The sequence below is a fragment of the Lepisma saccharinum genome, chromosome 3 (genome assembly GCF_977018435.1).
Source record: "Lepisma saccharinum chromosome 3, izLepSacc3.1, whole genome shotgun sequence".
NCBI lineage: Eukaryota > Metazoa > Arthropoda > Insecta > Zygentoma > Lepismatidae > Lepisma > Lepisma saccharinum.
This window is the reverse complement of record NC_139231.1, coordinates 51,995,183-52,010,996: the sequence shown is the minus strand read 5'-3', so window position 1 is coordinate 52,010,996 and position 15,814 is coordinate 51,995,183. Positions and strand designations below refer to the sequence as shown.

The window sequence follows — 15,814 nt, the reverse complement described above, 5'->3', positions numbered from 1 at the left end:
ATGCATCATTATTAACAAAAAGTAGACATGGGAAACAAAAGCTGGACAATTCAAACTTCACAGCAACACATCCAAAGAAATCAAGCAGCTTTAATACACAACCATTCAAAATATCCCAACTCTTTGAGATACCGAAAGTTGGGAAGTAATTTCCCAAAGTTTGGATCTAGAAGAGCGATTTTTTCCCAATCCTGGTAGACACTATGTAATCATGCAAACCCTTAAAATCAACAAAGACAAGTGTCTTTGTTACATTGCTAGAGCAATAAAGGATATAACTGTAAAGATTAGTGGGTATTCCAGGTAGAAATATGTTCCCTACCTCCCTCTAGCTACGGCCCTGCACTTATAACTAATTCACAACAGCTAATAGAGAGATTTGTAAAGAGGGTTTCAGTATAATCATTAGCACTGGGTTGAATGCTAATTTTGGGACCACAAACAAACCTTTGGGGGCCCAAAATTAAGTTAAGACCTCATGGTAAGGCATATCATTGTTGCAACTTACTAAAAACAAGTGCAAAAGAAAATGCATGTTTAGGTCCATCTTACAATGTATATCGGTAGTTACCTGTGATGAATCCATCTCCTCTTCATCGCTCAGAGCATCCAGAGAATATGAGTATCCAGATGCAATACCCTGAGCTGAAGAATTGCTTGCTTCCTCATGGACTGCTGCTGCAATGTGATTGGCTGCTTCTGCAAGAGCTGGATGCAGTTCAACAATCCTGCAATAGAGAAAGCATACTATCAACAAAAAAATCCTTCAAACAAGTTAGCTTGATGATACAGGTAATTTTACATAACTTTTTTTTATTGTATTTATTCATCGAATGCCATTTCTTCAAAACATCAAACGTTCCTGGGCCACATCACCTTCCATTTACTTCCTTGCCTCGCCATTTCTATCGTATGAGGTTCGCCTGAGCAAAATTTCAAAGTGAACACTGTCGTGGTGCTGTTTTCAGCGGCGAGTACAGAAAGCAGAAAGGCTCTTATGGCTTGGATCAGTGGGCTTTCAGACTCACTTCGCACAAAGAATTTGAGACATAGTGCCTACAGGCATGCGCTGACTTCCCTCTTCGTCATGTAGTGTTGCAATCCCTTTACATTCCTTGTCACTTGACAGTCTAGAGCAATCCACATATCATTGCAATTTTTTTTAAGGCCGTACTAAAGGCAATTTTGTGGTAATTTTTCGATAACAGATGGCAACACCGTTTGCCATGGCAACCGAGAGCCATGTTGCCAGATCTCCGTGTAATCAAGGTAGATACATACAGGTTGGTCGATTAGGGTACTCCTTGATGGGATATGACATCACGTTGGTTAGCAGATTTTATTGCAAAATCTAAGTAGATGTGGAGCAACGTAATTGTTAATCATGAGATTTTAGTTCTTTGTTCTTATTGAAAAAAAATACAACAATTTATCAGCAATGCAAGATAGTAATAGTCTTAATAGTAATATAAAATCCCTTGTATTCTATTATGTATTTCTTTTAATATTTCGAAAGCAGAAGAGAACATACAAAGATAGCTGTAGTTAATTCAAACAAGAAATGCATAAAGTAAGAATAGTAATTGAAATAATTGAAAACATTTTGCAATTACGTTTGAAGCAAATTCTGCATTGACTGTAGAATTCACTTTATATGACAGTATTATATATATCTTTTATCGGTGACGTTAGCAGATTTTCTTCATAAATTTGCAGAATATCAGTGAACATCTTGTACATATTTATAAATATTAGCGCTCTCTAACGATCCTCAATCTTTTATCCTTCAAGTGAATAAACATGTAATTCTGCACCCTTATTTTTACTGAGTTTTAATATCGCGATTCTGAAAGAAAAATGTCAGAAGAATCCTGGATACACAATAGAAGACATATTTGTTATTTTTATAATAGTTCAATATTAAATACAGTTTTGTAGTGCATCTAATTTATTTGCATGTCATGTCACCACACAATGTCCTGTTTCATAGTTCATTACGGATTTGGTCTATTCTGGTTTTCAGTTCTGCAGCTGACGTAGAATCTTTGGAAGTATCAGCAAGATTTTCAAGTAACAGTAACTGTAAACTACTTACGTTATGAAATTAGTAATTGTAACTCAGTTATTTTTCCACCTAACTAGTAAGTTGTACAATTACTTTACTGCATGGAAAGAAATATTAACTTGAACCAAATGTTCTCCTCAAAGAATGGGTAAATTGACGATTATTAAAGCCGGCCCCCGTGGCGGAGTGGTTAGCACATCCCAGGTTCAAATCCTGGCCAGGGCATGGATGTTCGTGAGTGTCCATTCATCAATTTCAACATATCCACTCATCTCCATCATCGTAAACTAGCCAAAAGTGGCACAAAAAGCGAAGTAAAATAAACCAAATCAATCAATCAATCAATTGATGATTATTAAAATCTCGAGACCATGAGGACAATTTTGTATTTTTTTCGTCAAGAGCCAGGATGTATCCCAAGTTTATTTGTATTAGAACACTTACCATATAAGACTACATACATAATCTCCAACAATTCTCATGGACACACAGTAATTTTATAATTTCTAAAAAATATTTGGTTTTTTCAACAAAATGAAATAAAATGTTAATCGTCATTGCTTTGTAACAGAAGTTTACTGTGAATTTTATTGCCTCAATGTTTGTACATGAAATGTAAGAAATAAGTTATAATTTCATGAAACTTAATGCTTAGCATTTAGTGGTCATCGGTGGTGAAAAGGACATCGCGCTTGCAACTCATGATCCGAACAACGTCTTACGAGATGAAACAAATCTAGAGTAAAGTAACTGTAATAATAACTATGTCAAGTACTTTCTAAAGAACAGTAATAACAGTAATTATATGCGAATTACTTTCTCAAGTGATTAACTCGGAGTTACTTCTAAAGATTAACTATTCAAACACTGCTGATATATCATAGAGTTCAGCAACATATTAGTATGAATTGCGAGGGAAGTTGAGCCTCCCCCTTGGCAAAGTGGTAACGTAATCGCCTTGAAATACAGGAGTCCCAGGTTCGATACACGGTGAGTGTACAGTGATCGTCAAATAAAAATGAGATAACTAGATCCTGAAAGTCTCCCTTCTCTGCAATGTGTCTTGTGTGTTGTCTAAATCTACGGCGATGAGTGAATTGTAATAACAAATTTTCAATGGCAAGTTCTGTCACTGCCGTTGAGTTAGGCAACAAACATAACGCATTGCAGGGATGCAGGTATTTCAGAATATAGGTATCCCATTTTTATTGCCGGTGACTGTATATAGTGGTTTGGATCCCACTTTAAACTGTAGGTCCAGTCCCAATTAGAGTTTCTGTGTATAAAGAAGATTTAAAAAACGTATTTCGAGGGAAGATACAATACAATAATAAATACCATTAGAATAGAAGTTCAATAGCTTACAAAATAATTGTTTACAAGGACTACTAAAACTATATTTTCGGGATATATAAAATCATATTTACGTTGTTGTTTCAATGCATATTTATTATTTTTCTTTATCGTACCCTGCAAAACATTATTGTGTTCTCTGAGATCAGTGTTGGCGATTGGGTTCCAAAACTGGGAAAGGGCAGGGATACTTTAATTTCCATTGGTAGATGAGGTTTTGTATAGTATTGGGGTAAAAGTGGGGGCCATCTGCCCCTCCCTCTAATTGCTGCCACTGTCTGAGAGATATGCTTTTTGCAAATCATCATCGTGTTCAGGAAGAAATTTATTTTCTTAGGATTTTTGAAAATACCTCTAAAAATTTAAACTTGCAAGAATATGAATGAATGCTTACCAATGCTTGACAGACAAGACAAGTAAGTCACACCCCTGGCACTGTTTTTTTCTCCTGTTTCCCCTAATATACAATTTACAATTGATGACCACTTGCTATCAGATATTATTAAGGCTTGAAACACAATTTCTTGAGCATATTTTGGACTCTTGATTTCTAGTAAATCATCACCATTCAATCAAGTGTCTACGCTAGCAAGCAAAAATGTATGTACTCTTCGATGTAAAGTTCAAACAGTCCACTTTGTTGATTTACAGTATATTCCGTAGAAGCTTATACACCAACTGCCATGCTACGCAACTGCCATTGTCGGTCAAACCTATTGTCCTTTTGTACAAATTTCAATTGTGCTCTTTACTATTGGTAGAAGACACTTCGATTAGTTTCTCAAATGCTCATCTGCAAAAGGAACAAATAAAAATTGTTTTAACATCGTATACGAGACTATGAACTTACAAAACATGTTTAAAAAATATTGATATTACATTGTTACAACCTTAGACAAGTTGAGTTAATAATGGAACTTACAGATGTTGAGTAAATGGATTTAAAAATAATGGATCCAATTAGTACTATAATGCTTAACAATATCGTCCTGTTATTAAAGGGCAGTTTGGTTCAAGATATGAGCTCACTTCAATGCTCTAACTTTATAATGAATGTTAAATATGATGAGCCTAAAACAGAAATTGGCGAAATAATTGTTAGAAATATTTTCATAGTAGAGTGATGATTGCAACGCTATATGGAGTGAGGTTCCTCCAGGTTCGAATCCTGGTTTCATGTATGTATTTATATCATTATCTTTGTTCCAATCATCAATTTTATCAAATCATTATTCATCATCATTGTAAAATAACTGAAATACATTATGAAATGGAAAGTCAGTTCCTACTATATTTTTATTTGAATTATTATAGTAGACCAGCCAAGAAGCAAAAAAGCTTAAAAAAACTTTTATCTGCATGTAATATTAATACATAATAGGCATCCATGCAAAATCAATCAGTCATAGGTCTGAGAGAAAAACTAGTCAAGCTTCAAACTCACTGGTATTCGAAGTAAACTATTTAGTACAAACGACTACTGAAATCCAATCTGATATTGAACCAAATATACGTAGCATAATCAGGACAAATTATGATTTCTATGAAGCTCTGTGTCATCCACAATTAAATTATTGCCCTTGTACTTCCAAGTATGGGAACATTTATCAATACCGGTACTCATTTGGAAATTCTCAGTAAACATACAGACTTGTGTTCGATAGAGATAACAGAACTGTGTCCAAAACTTGCAAACATTCAGGGATCTCACATTACATCTATTCGAATCAAACCTAACTTAGCCTGACCTACTTAATACATATGAATATTTGCGAGCTGCTTCAAAAATAAAAAGAGAAAAACTCTTGTAGAAAATAGGTCAGCAAGTAGTCGTTTCAACCATGTACAAGGGCAAAGTAAAAAACATTTAAACAAACTACTGATTTGTAATAAACATTCCGATGTTGTACATGTGAATAGCACGAGTTTTGTAGGTTTGGAAATTAACTTACAGAAATGAAAATAGAGCATTTTATGCAATATTGATTTCATGATATCAGATATAATCCATATTAAGCTACGTATATTTTATGCTATAGTAATGATCTCAAAACGGTAGTTATTAGGATTATGCCTACCGTAAAATATAACATTCTATTCTGATTTTACATTTACAAAGAATTATCAACTTCGTTTGGAAGTTAAAAAAGTCATGCAGTGTCAAGCGATATTCTCACCGATATTACATCAGAAGATATTTCTTCAACATGTATATAAATTATACATTTTGCCTATATTTCAAACATTTTGCTTTTGATGGATAATATTCAGCAACAAGCAATTAAATATTAAGACTTACCTTCCAGCTTGTTCAGTTTTTTAACATCCTCCATGGAATATTTCTTCCCTTGTTCTCATATCTGTACGGAATTCGATATCCTTTGGTAGCTTGGTTTGATTTTCACTCTTTCAAGAACTTGCATTGATCATATCGTTAGTGAAATCTTGGCAACAGTGTATGCTAAAATCTGCACCACGGAGTATAATGCGACGAAACGCCACTTCAAAAGTTTTAATGATAAGCACTACTCTCTGAAGGTATGAAATGTTTTCATTTTTTCACATAGTATTTCAGATGCTTGCGGGAAGAACATGTGATGTTTGTTTCACCACGAAATCTTCCATACTAGTTATGAAAGAAAGAAAATGCACCGGTATTAACAAAACTACCACTTCAGCGCCATCTGTGCGCAGCAGTTTGAACATGACGGATACCTCATATTTTCTGTTATTTACTTCAATCCCTTCAATCGTAACAAAATTATAAGGTTCACATGTTCTAGTGAATAAAACAATCTTTTATATCGGAAAATTTCTTCCTTATCGAATCTATATTAGTTGTACGGTCACCCTTAGAAATTTGGGTCTATGCTTTAGCATGGCTTTAGAACCCCCTTAAAGGAAAATTTTGATAATATATCTCTCACCTCATGCTGTTCCGAGCATAGAAATACAAATGCATTTGGTGCCTTGCCTTGAACAAGGAAAGGGTGGGAAAGGAAGGAGATAGGAAACAAAATGTTGTACTGCGGTGATGAGCTGCCTTTGCTTAGTATAAAGAAAGAAAGCTTGTAAGCTAAGAAGTTTCGGGAGGATCTGCAAAAAAGAAATAATTTTCTAAAACAAAGAAACTCTGCTCAAGAAACAGAACTTGCATGTCCTGCAGTTAACGGTGGAAAAAGAGTTTCAGTCTGTTTTTTGAGAGTGGAATCAACAGGTTGCAAATAGCATATAGCTTTCCTTTAGTCTGTAGTGAAGACTGCATTCAACGATGCAACGTCAGATGCGATGGGTTGAATACAGGTGCTGGAAAAATACGTGCATGTAAGAGTTGCTTAAAAAATGTCAGTGGTTTGAAATAAACCCATTCATGTTGTTGGAATTGGTGTCATTTAGATGTTCTGATTTGTATTTGGAAGTTCAACGAAAATTTCAAATAATCAGAGTTTAATCTTGTATTTTTGTCACTGAACACATGTTCCAATTCATTATTCAGTGCATGTGAGAATCTGTAACTTATACTATATGCCACTGATTTGAGATGATTTTTGTAAAGGTGCTGGCAAGAACTAGTTGCATTTGATTAGGGTTTCGAGGGTCCTCAAAACAATGCCTAAATTGAATAAGTAACAGTTGGGCTGAAAAGTTCGTAGGCTGACTCATAGATGGCGTTACTAGAATTAAATCCATGTGATTTTTACTTAGTACTAACCTTCAAAAGATACGTGTATAAATTCCACAGCTGCCGGATAATTAGTTCGTGAGATATAGCATTGTGAGTGAAGCAGCATTTGTTATTGTGAAAAAATGGATAAAAAAGAATTTCGTGTGTTAATAAAGCATTGCTTTTTTGCGAAAAAAAATACTGTTGAAGCCAAGGCTTGGCTTGATAAACATTATTCGGACTCTGCACCAGGAAAATCAACCGTTGAGAAGTGGTTTGCTAAATTTAAACGAGGCGAAATGAGCATCGAAGACGATGCACGCAGTGGACGCCCCAAAGAGGCTGTTACTGACGAAAACATCAAAAAAGTACACAAAATAATTTTAAATGATCATAAAGTGAAGTTGATCGAGATAGCTGGGATTATTACATAGCGTTGTTGGAGCGTTTAAAGGATGAAATCACGAAAAAAACGGCCCCATTTGAAGAAGAAAAGAGTGCTGTTTCATCAAGACAATGCACCGTGTCACAAATCAATGAAAATGATGGCAAAATTATATGAATTAGACTACGAATTGTTTCCCCATCCACCATATTCTCCAGATCTGGCCCCCAGTGACTTTTTCCTGTTTACAGACCTTAAAAGAATGCTCGCTGGAAAGAAATTTAGCACTGATGAAGGTAATCGCCGAAACTGAGGACTATTTTGAGGCTAAAGAGAAATCGTACTATAAAAATGGCATCGAAAAATTGTATGACCGCTATAATCGTTGTATCGCCCTCGAAGGCAACTATATTGAATAATAAAATCGAATTTTGCCAAAAAAATATTTTTTACTATGTTAGCCTACGAACTTTTCAGCCCAACTGTTACATTAAAAATGGGCATTAAAATTGTGTTTCTAATGGTACATATTTATATTGAAGAACGATAATTAGGGTTCGGATTTTTATGACCTAAAAACTTCTGTAGTATGCATGCATTTATGCCCTTAAAATTAGCAAAATATGACCTTAAAAACTGAAAATATGACAAATAGGATATATGTAAAATTTGAAATGACTGACATTTAAAAAATATATGAAACACAATTTACAAAATAAAATTCGATCATCAGTACTGAAAAACATTTCACAGAACTCTCTCGCAAAACTTTTTAATTTCACACTCTCTGGGCACTTCACTTTCGGCATCTTGAAATTACAACAACATACGCGTTACCTGCAAAATTCGTTCCTCTACTTTCTGGAGCAAAAATGGCCTCTGCATGCACTGCGAACTGGAAGCTTCAAACTCTAAACGAAAGGATTCCTTTCTCCCCTTCCTTGGCACTGATACGCTTCCTCACTGAAAATAACGTACTTCCAATGCTGTCTGGTTGCCATGTATAGACGGGGAGGGGGAGGGGCAGAACAGCTAACAATAAGGAATGAACAATAGCCTAACGATCTTTAAGCCGATTGCGGACAACAAAAAGAACGATTGGAAAACAATTTCACTGTTTATTTTTTAAAGCACGTCCAGGAAAAATACACCGATGGTTATTTTGCAACCAAGCTATAAAACAAACTGAAAAAAAAAAATCCGCCGTTTAGATAAGTTTACAAAACAAGCCAAGAATTTATTTTTAAACACTGGAAGTATTGTGTGTAAAAAGGTAAAAAAAAAAAGGTAAAGTGTTCCCCTGTGCTTAGCACCATGCCATGAAGGCGTATAGGCGGTGCGGGGGTAACACCCCACACTTTCTTGATCCGGTCGTGAGTGGGAGTGATGTGATCAGCACCATGCCCCTGTCCGCCTTTACCCCCCAGGGTTTCCCCCAGGTACCCATGTTATTCGACACTGGGTGGGCGCCGGAGCAACTTCCAACGTTAGAAAAGTTCCCGGATTTGAACCGGCTGGGGATCGAACCCGAGACCTTTAGCATGGTAGTATGTGTTGAACATGAAAATATGCTTTTATTCCACACTTTTGGGCCATAATATGCCCCCATTCCACACTTTTGGGCCATAATATGCCCTAAGCCAAAAATATAGTAGAAATATGCATTTATATGACCAATAAAAACAGTGTTATTGATTTCAAAACACCAAGAAACCTGCTTGAACTAACTTAACAAACAGAAAACCAGCCCCTGGGAAAATATGTCATAAAAATTCGAGCCCTAATGATAATATAAGTTATTAAAATACAGGCAATATATTACCCCTTATAGATCACACAAGGTTATCAGTATAGCATTGTGAGTGATTTTGTCAGGTCGTCAACTGCTGAATCTTCTACAGGTCACGAAAGATTGATTGATTGATTGATTTAGTTTATTTTACTTTGAGTTTTGTGCTGCTTGGCTAATTTGCGAAGATTGATGAAATGATGAAATTGATGAATGAACATTCACAAACAACCAAGCCCGAGCGGGATTCGAACCCGGGACCCTTGGCGCGCAGCGTGATGTGCTAACCACTCGGCCACAGGGTCCAGCAGGTCACGAAAGAGATCAAACAATATGCTCTATGTGATCAGAGGTATCCGGACATCCACCTGAAAATAAAGTACAAATTTGGGCAACCCTCCATTGGAAACACTGGCAGTCAATACAGTGTTGGCCCACCCTTAGCCTTGATGACAGCGTTCACTCTCACAGGCATACTTTCAAACAAGTGGCGGAAGGTTTCCTGAGGAATGGCAGCCCATTCCTCGCAGAGTGCCAAAATGAGAAGAGGTATTGATGTGGATCGGTGTGGTCTAGCAAGAAGTCGGCATGCCAAAACATCCCAGAGATGTTCTATGGGATTCAAATCAGGACTCTGCGCAGGCCAGTCCATTAGTGGAACGTTGTTGTCGTCAAACCACTCCCCCACAAGCCCTGCAGTATGGACGGGTGCTCGGTCGTGTTGAAAGACACAATGGTCATCCCCGAACTGGTCTTCGACGGTAGGCAGCATGAAAGCTGTAAAAATGTCAAAGTAAGCTTGTGCCATGACAATGCCATGTAAAGCACCAAGGGGGCCAAGCCCCCTCCAGGAGAAACATGACCACACTGTAATCCCGCCACCTCCGAATTTCACTGGCGGCACTACACAGGCTGGTAGATGTCGTTCACCAATCATTCGCCACAGCCGCACCCTACCATCGGATCGCCACATTGTGTACTGTGATTCATCACTCCACACAACGGTTTTCCACTGTTCTATGGTCCAGTTTCGACGCTCCTTGCACCACACGAGGTGGAGTTTGGCATTTGTCTGTGTGATGTTTGACTTATGGGCAGTTGCTCGGCCATGGGAAACCAAGTTGCCGCACCTTGTGCCAAACAGTAATGGTGCTTGGAGTAGATCCTGATGCAGTTTGGAATTCCTGTGTGATGGTGGCGATGGATGATTGAAGATAATGCTGTACAACCCTCTTCAACACTCGATGGTCTCTGGAGGTCAACATGGGAGGTTGGCCTGCACACTTTTGGGTTGTACACATCCCTTCACTATAACATCGGAAAAAGTGGACAGAGGGATGTTTAGCAGGGCGGATATCTCACACACAGACTTCCTACACAAGTGGCACCCAACCAACAGACCACGTTGAAAGCCTGTGAGTTCCTCAGACCATCCCATACTGCTGTCTCACACTGTCTGCAGACTACTGAGTTCGCTGACTATGTGTTCCACGCGGTAGATTGCAGTACTGTGTCGCCCTCTATGATAAACACACGTTTCTCGGTGTGTCCGGATACTTTTGATCACGTAGAGTATCTTCTCTCGTGATTGATTGAAGAAATCACTGGGATATCTCAAATTTGTAATAAACCTTATTTTTATAAATTTTCATGAAATATAACTGCTATAGTATCATTATCAGTAAAAGGTGTGTAATAACTTGGATTGACAATACAATTAACCCTTTTGAGGTGGAAATTCCTCAAGGACGGGGCACATTTTAAGGAAAATGTAACATGTTGGGAAATGTTTTTCTTAAAAAAAGTTGTAATAACACGATAAATGGCAATGAGGGCTTGTTTTATTCAGAATTTCCAAGGCTTTCGTTCGGTAAGGTAAACATGTTCATGTGTACCCATTTTTGGAAGCAACAGAGGATTTTTTTTTTTTTCCAAAGTTTGGCTAGCTCCCATCCGGTAGCACTCATCGATCTGGGCTGATTGCCCCAAGTTATGTAATGGCGAATACAAGGAGGTGCCCAAAAAAACAAAACTGAATCATAATGTTGCGCAGATTACCGATGTATTTACGGCTTGTGCCGCTAGGTGTCATTAGTATGGGATATCTTGCATCAATCTGCAAGTTGGCATTATTCTGTGCTGAGCAGTTCGTTCGTAGTGTTGCATTGTTTGTGGTGTTGCGGCAAGAGTCTGGCGATTTTTGAGTGATTGTTGAGATGGCAGACCACAAGGAGCAAAGGACCTGTGTTAAATTTTGTTTCTTGTTGGCTGCTGAGACCGTTGCTATGCTTTGCCAAGCTTATAATGAAGCTGCTTTGGGCAAGACACAAGTCTATAAGTGGTTTTCCCGGTTCAAAGATGGTGACATGTAAACTGAAGACTTGCCAAGGCCTGGCCATTCTTCAACAGGCAGAAATGAAGAAAACATTGGAAAAGTTCGAGATGACATTCATGAAGATCGTCGAAAGACCATCGAAAAAATTTCTGAAGAACTGGAGTTGTCCTGGAGTACCTGCCAGTGCATTTTAACTGACGATTTGAAGATGAGACGGGTGTCTACTAAATTTGTGCCTCACTTGCTGTCAGAGGAGCAGAGAAAGAAAGAATCGAGTGAATGTTTGTTGCGACTTGAAGTCTGAACTGCACAAGGACCCAAATTTTCTCAAACAAATTGTGACTAGGGATGAGTCTTGGTGCTATGGGTACGATCCTGAATCAAAACAAGCATCCAGCCAGTGGAAGACTCCAAATTTACCACGTCCCAAGAAAGCACGTCAAGCTTGATCCAATGTGAAAACAATGTTGATTTGTTTCTTTGATGTGAATGGGATTGTCCACAGGGAATTTGTTCCCCAGGGACAAACAGTGAACCAGCAATTTTACCTGAATGTCTTGAGAAGATTGCGTGAAAGTGTGTGACGGAAGCATCCAGAACTGTGGAGAAATGGAATGTGGTTACTGCACCATGACAACGCCCCCAGCCTACATGGCCATGTCAGTGCGACAGTTCTTGGCAAAGAACAACATGGTGCTTGTGCCCCATCCCCCATACTCACCCGATTTAGCACCCTGTGACTTTCTTTTTGTTCCTGCAGATGAAGAGGAATGTGAAAGGGAAGCGATTCCATGACGTCAATGAGGTCAAAGACATTACGGACAAAACCTTGAAGAGTATTGCGCCAGAGGAGTTTCGAAACTGTATTCAACAGTGGGAAAAACATTGGGACAATTGCATTAAAGCACATGGGCAATACTTTGAAGGTGACTAGAGTAGACATGCTTACCTGAATGTACCTACAACATGTACATGTACAGTCAAAATAAAACAAGGTGACAAAATTCTGTTTTGTTTTTTTTGGTACCTCCTCGTACATAGTATCAAAACGATAATACAAATAATATTTTTTTAAAATAAAGAAGAAGAACTCAAGGTCAAGGAGAATGTTAATCACACCTGACCGGAAATTTGCCCATCGATCCGAACTGAAAGCTTGCAAAGGAGTAGGATTGTTCACAAGGGCACGAACTCTTACACTTGGCTGTACAGAGAAAGGAAGAACATTTGCCCCCCCCCCCCTTGCGCCCTTATGTCTATCCCTCCTCTTCACTTCTTCCCACTGCACTGCACTCGCATCACCACTATCTTCATTCTCCTCTAATTCTTCATCCCCCCCCCTTACCCTTGGTTCTTCTCGAACATCTTCTGGCACACCCTGTATATCATCTTCTGAACCACCCTATATAGCTTCAACTTCTGTTTCATCCCCCGTGTCAAACCCCTCCTCCAACAAGTCACGAATTTCTCCTGGCCGAAGAGATGCCATCACAAAAGACTCATTCTTCTCACGACAAGGTTTCAAAAGCACTCACGTTCATAGCCCGATAACAAGAGAATGATTTGTGCAGCCAAACTCCTTGCCTGCAAGTGCGTAATACATTTCACCCTCGCCTCTCCCCTCCCCGGAAGACCGTAGCCAACTGTGTGGCACAGATGCCGCGAAAAGCACTCTCGAATAACGCTATAGAGAAAGGCTTCCTCCCACTTCCCTGCCTTTTGCCAAGTTGAAAACACAGGACAAACAAAGCTCTAATCCCTTTCTTCCTTCCAGAGCCAAATTTACTGCATAGAAATGACGCTTGTTTAGAACTTGAAAGATGGAGCCCTTTAACTTATAAAACCTTGAAAAACATGTGGGCTTTTGTTGTGTCTGTTAACAATCTGCCTGGCGACACGACAATGACGTCAGAGTCTACCCGGCGATGATGGCAGATGTGAGGTGGATGCTTGGAGATTAAAGCCAAAAAGATTGAGTGTTTTCTTTTATTATTATTATTATTATTATTTGGTTTCCTGTTTATTGAACATTTATTACGAAGATATGCCGAAATATTCGTCAACCGTCCTTCAGTTACTTTTGTCATCTGGAGACTCTGCCTCGAAAAGGTTAACAGAAATGGGTAGGAACAATCGGGTGGGGGTGACAACACTTCTTCTGCAAGCGAGGCTGAGGTGCACACCTCCAGCTGCCAAACGGTTATACTGGATGTGGGTCCAGGCTCCAAAGCCATGTTAGCCTGCAATTTTGCAGTCCAGGATGTACTACATGGAAGACAGATTGACATCGGACTCCCCCCAGAGAATGTCACCCCTTGCATTCCTCAAGTTCGCATGAAAAAGTATTGTTCTTCTGGTTGAAGACGCACAAGTGAATACATGTTATAATGTGCCCCACAATCTTGAGACTTAGGTGGGCAGGCCATGTGGCACGAATGGGAGAGGAAAGAGGAGTTTACAGGATTCTTGTTGGGAAACCTGATGGTAAGAGACCTGTAGGAAGGCCAAGACGAAGATGGAGGGACAAAGTTGAGATGGACCTAAGGGAAATCGGTAAGGAGGGAAAAGAGTATATAGAACTTGCTCAAGATAGGGAAAGATGGAAGGCCTGTGTTGCTGCAGCCATGAACCTTCGGATTTAAGAAGGCTAGGGAGTTAGTCAATCTTGATACCAATGATTCCAGATTTGAATCCTGGCCAGGACATAGCTGTTCCTTTGTGGATGCCCTGCCAGTATGAATGCAGAGTAATTGTTGACTTACATTGGGAACTTTTTTCTAATATTTGAGCTTAGAACATATTTCTTTAAAAGTGCTGTTTTGAAAATGAATAATGTGTAAATATATAAATACAGTTCTTGATAAATCAAAAAGTATGCAATTAGTTTACAACCAACTGCATGTATTATGAAGTTATAGTCAATGTTATGGAAGTATTACATTTGAATAAGATAATTTTAATTTGAGGCCTTTCATAATGTACAATATTTAAAGGGAATGCCTATTATACCTTCAGTAAAAAAAGTACCCGGAATTTGGCTGGTAAAAATCCCACATTGGAGGTATCGAGAATTCACTTTGTCTGTAGGATGGCAGCACTGTACTGAATGACCACGCAGAGGGGTAGAGTAATCTATCCATCAGTTTGTGCACAGCGGCTGTTTACATTAGTTGTGTTGACGAGTGGCCTGCGATTTGCAGAATTTAGGCAAAATATCGAGCAAAAAATTTGTTTGAAATTTTGTGTTGCCAACGGACTGTCGTGTGCTGAATTGTTGAAAATGCTACAAAAGGCCTTTGGTGATTCATGTCTGTCAAAAACACAAGTGTATTCATGGTACAAGGCTTTCAAAGAAGGCAGAGAAGTTGTTGCTGATTTGCCCCGTTCTGGTCGACCTTCCACGTCGACAACTGACAACAACGTCAGAAAAATGAGGGCAATGGTGCATGAAAACCAGCATGTGAGTGTGAGAGAGGTGGCTCATGAGCTTGGCATATCACACATGTCCATTCACAACATTTTGACTGATGTGTTAGGCATGAAACGCGTTGCGGCACGACTTGTTCCGAAGGAGCTGAATTTCCTGCAAAAAGCGCATCGCAGGGATGTTGCTGAAGCCATGATTTCGCGAGCCTCTAGTGACTCAACTTTCATGAAATGCATCATAACTGTTTTTCTTGTATGTACACATTGCTTGCATTGTATAATTATTTTCCTGTAGTTTACGATTATTGACGAGACATGGGTGTATGAGTATGACATGCAAACAGGTCAACAATCTTTGGAATGGCACTTTGAAAATGAACCAAAACCCAAAAAATCACGCCAAAGTCACTCAAAATTAAGGTCATGCTCATTGATTTCTTTGATTATCGTGGTGTTGTGCACTCGGAATTCCTTCCAGCGAGACAAACTGTGAATAAAGTTTTATGTGACCGTTATGAGGCATCTGCATGAGAATGTTTGCCTGAAAAGACGAGAGTTATGGAAAAACAATTCTTGGATTTTGCACCACGATAATGTGTCGTTGCACTTGTTGACTCTTGTTTGCGAGTTTTTCAACACATTTCCTTGCCCAAGCCCCATATTCTTCAGATATGGCTCCGTGTGATTTTTTTCTCTTTCCGCGACTCGAGTTACCACTTCGGGGAAGGCATTTTGAATCAATTGAATCCATTAAAGGAAATTCACAGAAGGAACTCAGGGCGATACAGTCTTCTGCG

The 15,814-nt window shown here is 38.8% G+C and overlaps 1 protein-coding gene across 1 annotated transcript in view; it reads right to left on the bottom strand.

Moving 5' to 3' along the window:
- The window catches only part of LOC145985031 (ubiquitin-like protein 7), a 75,296-nt gene that overhangs the window by 20,752 nt on the left and 38,730 nt on the right, over positions 1-15,814 (bottom strand). Inside the window, exon 5 of the mRNA XM_083118540.1 lies at positions 572-728. Within this exon, the coding sequence (XP_082974666.1) occupies positions 572-728 (157 nt within the window). The remainder of the gene's footprint in view (positions 1-571; positions 729-15,814) is intronic.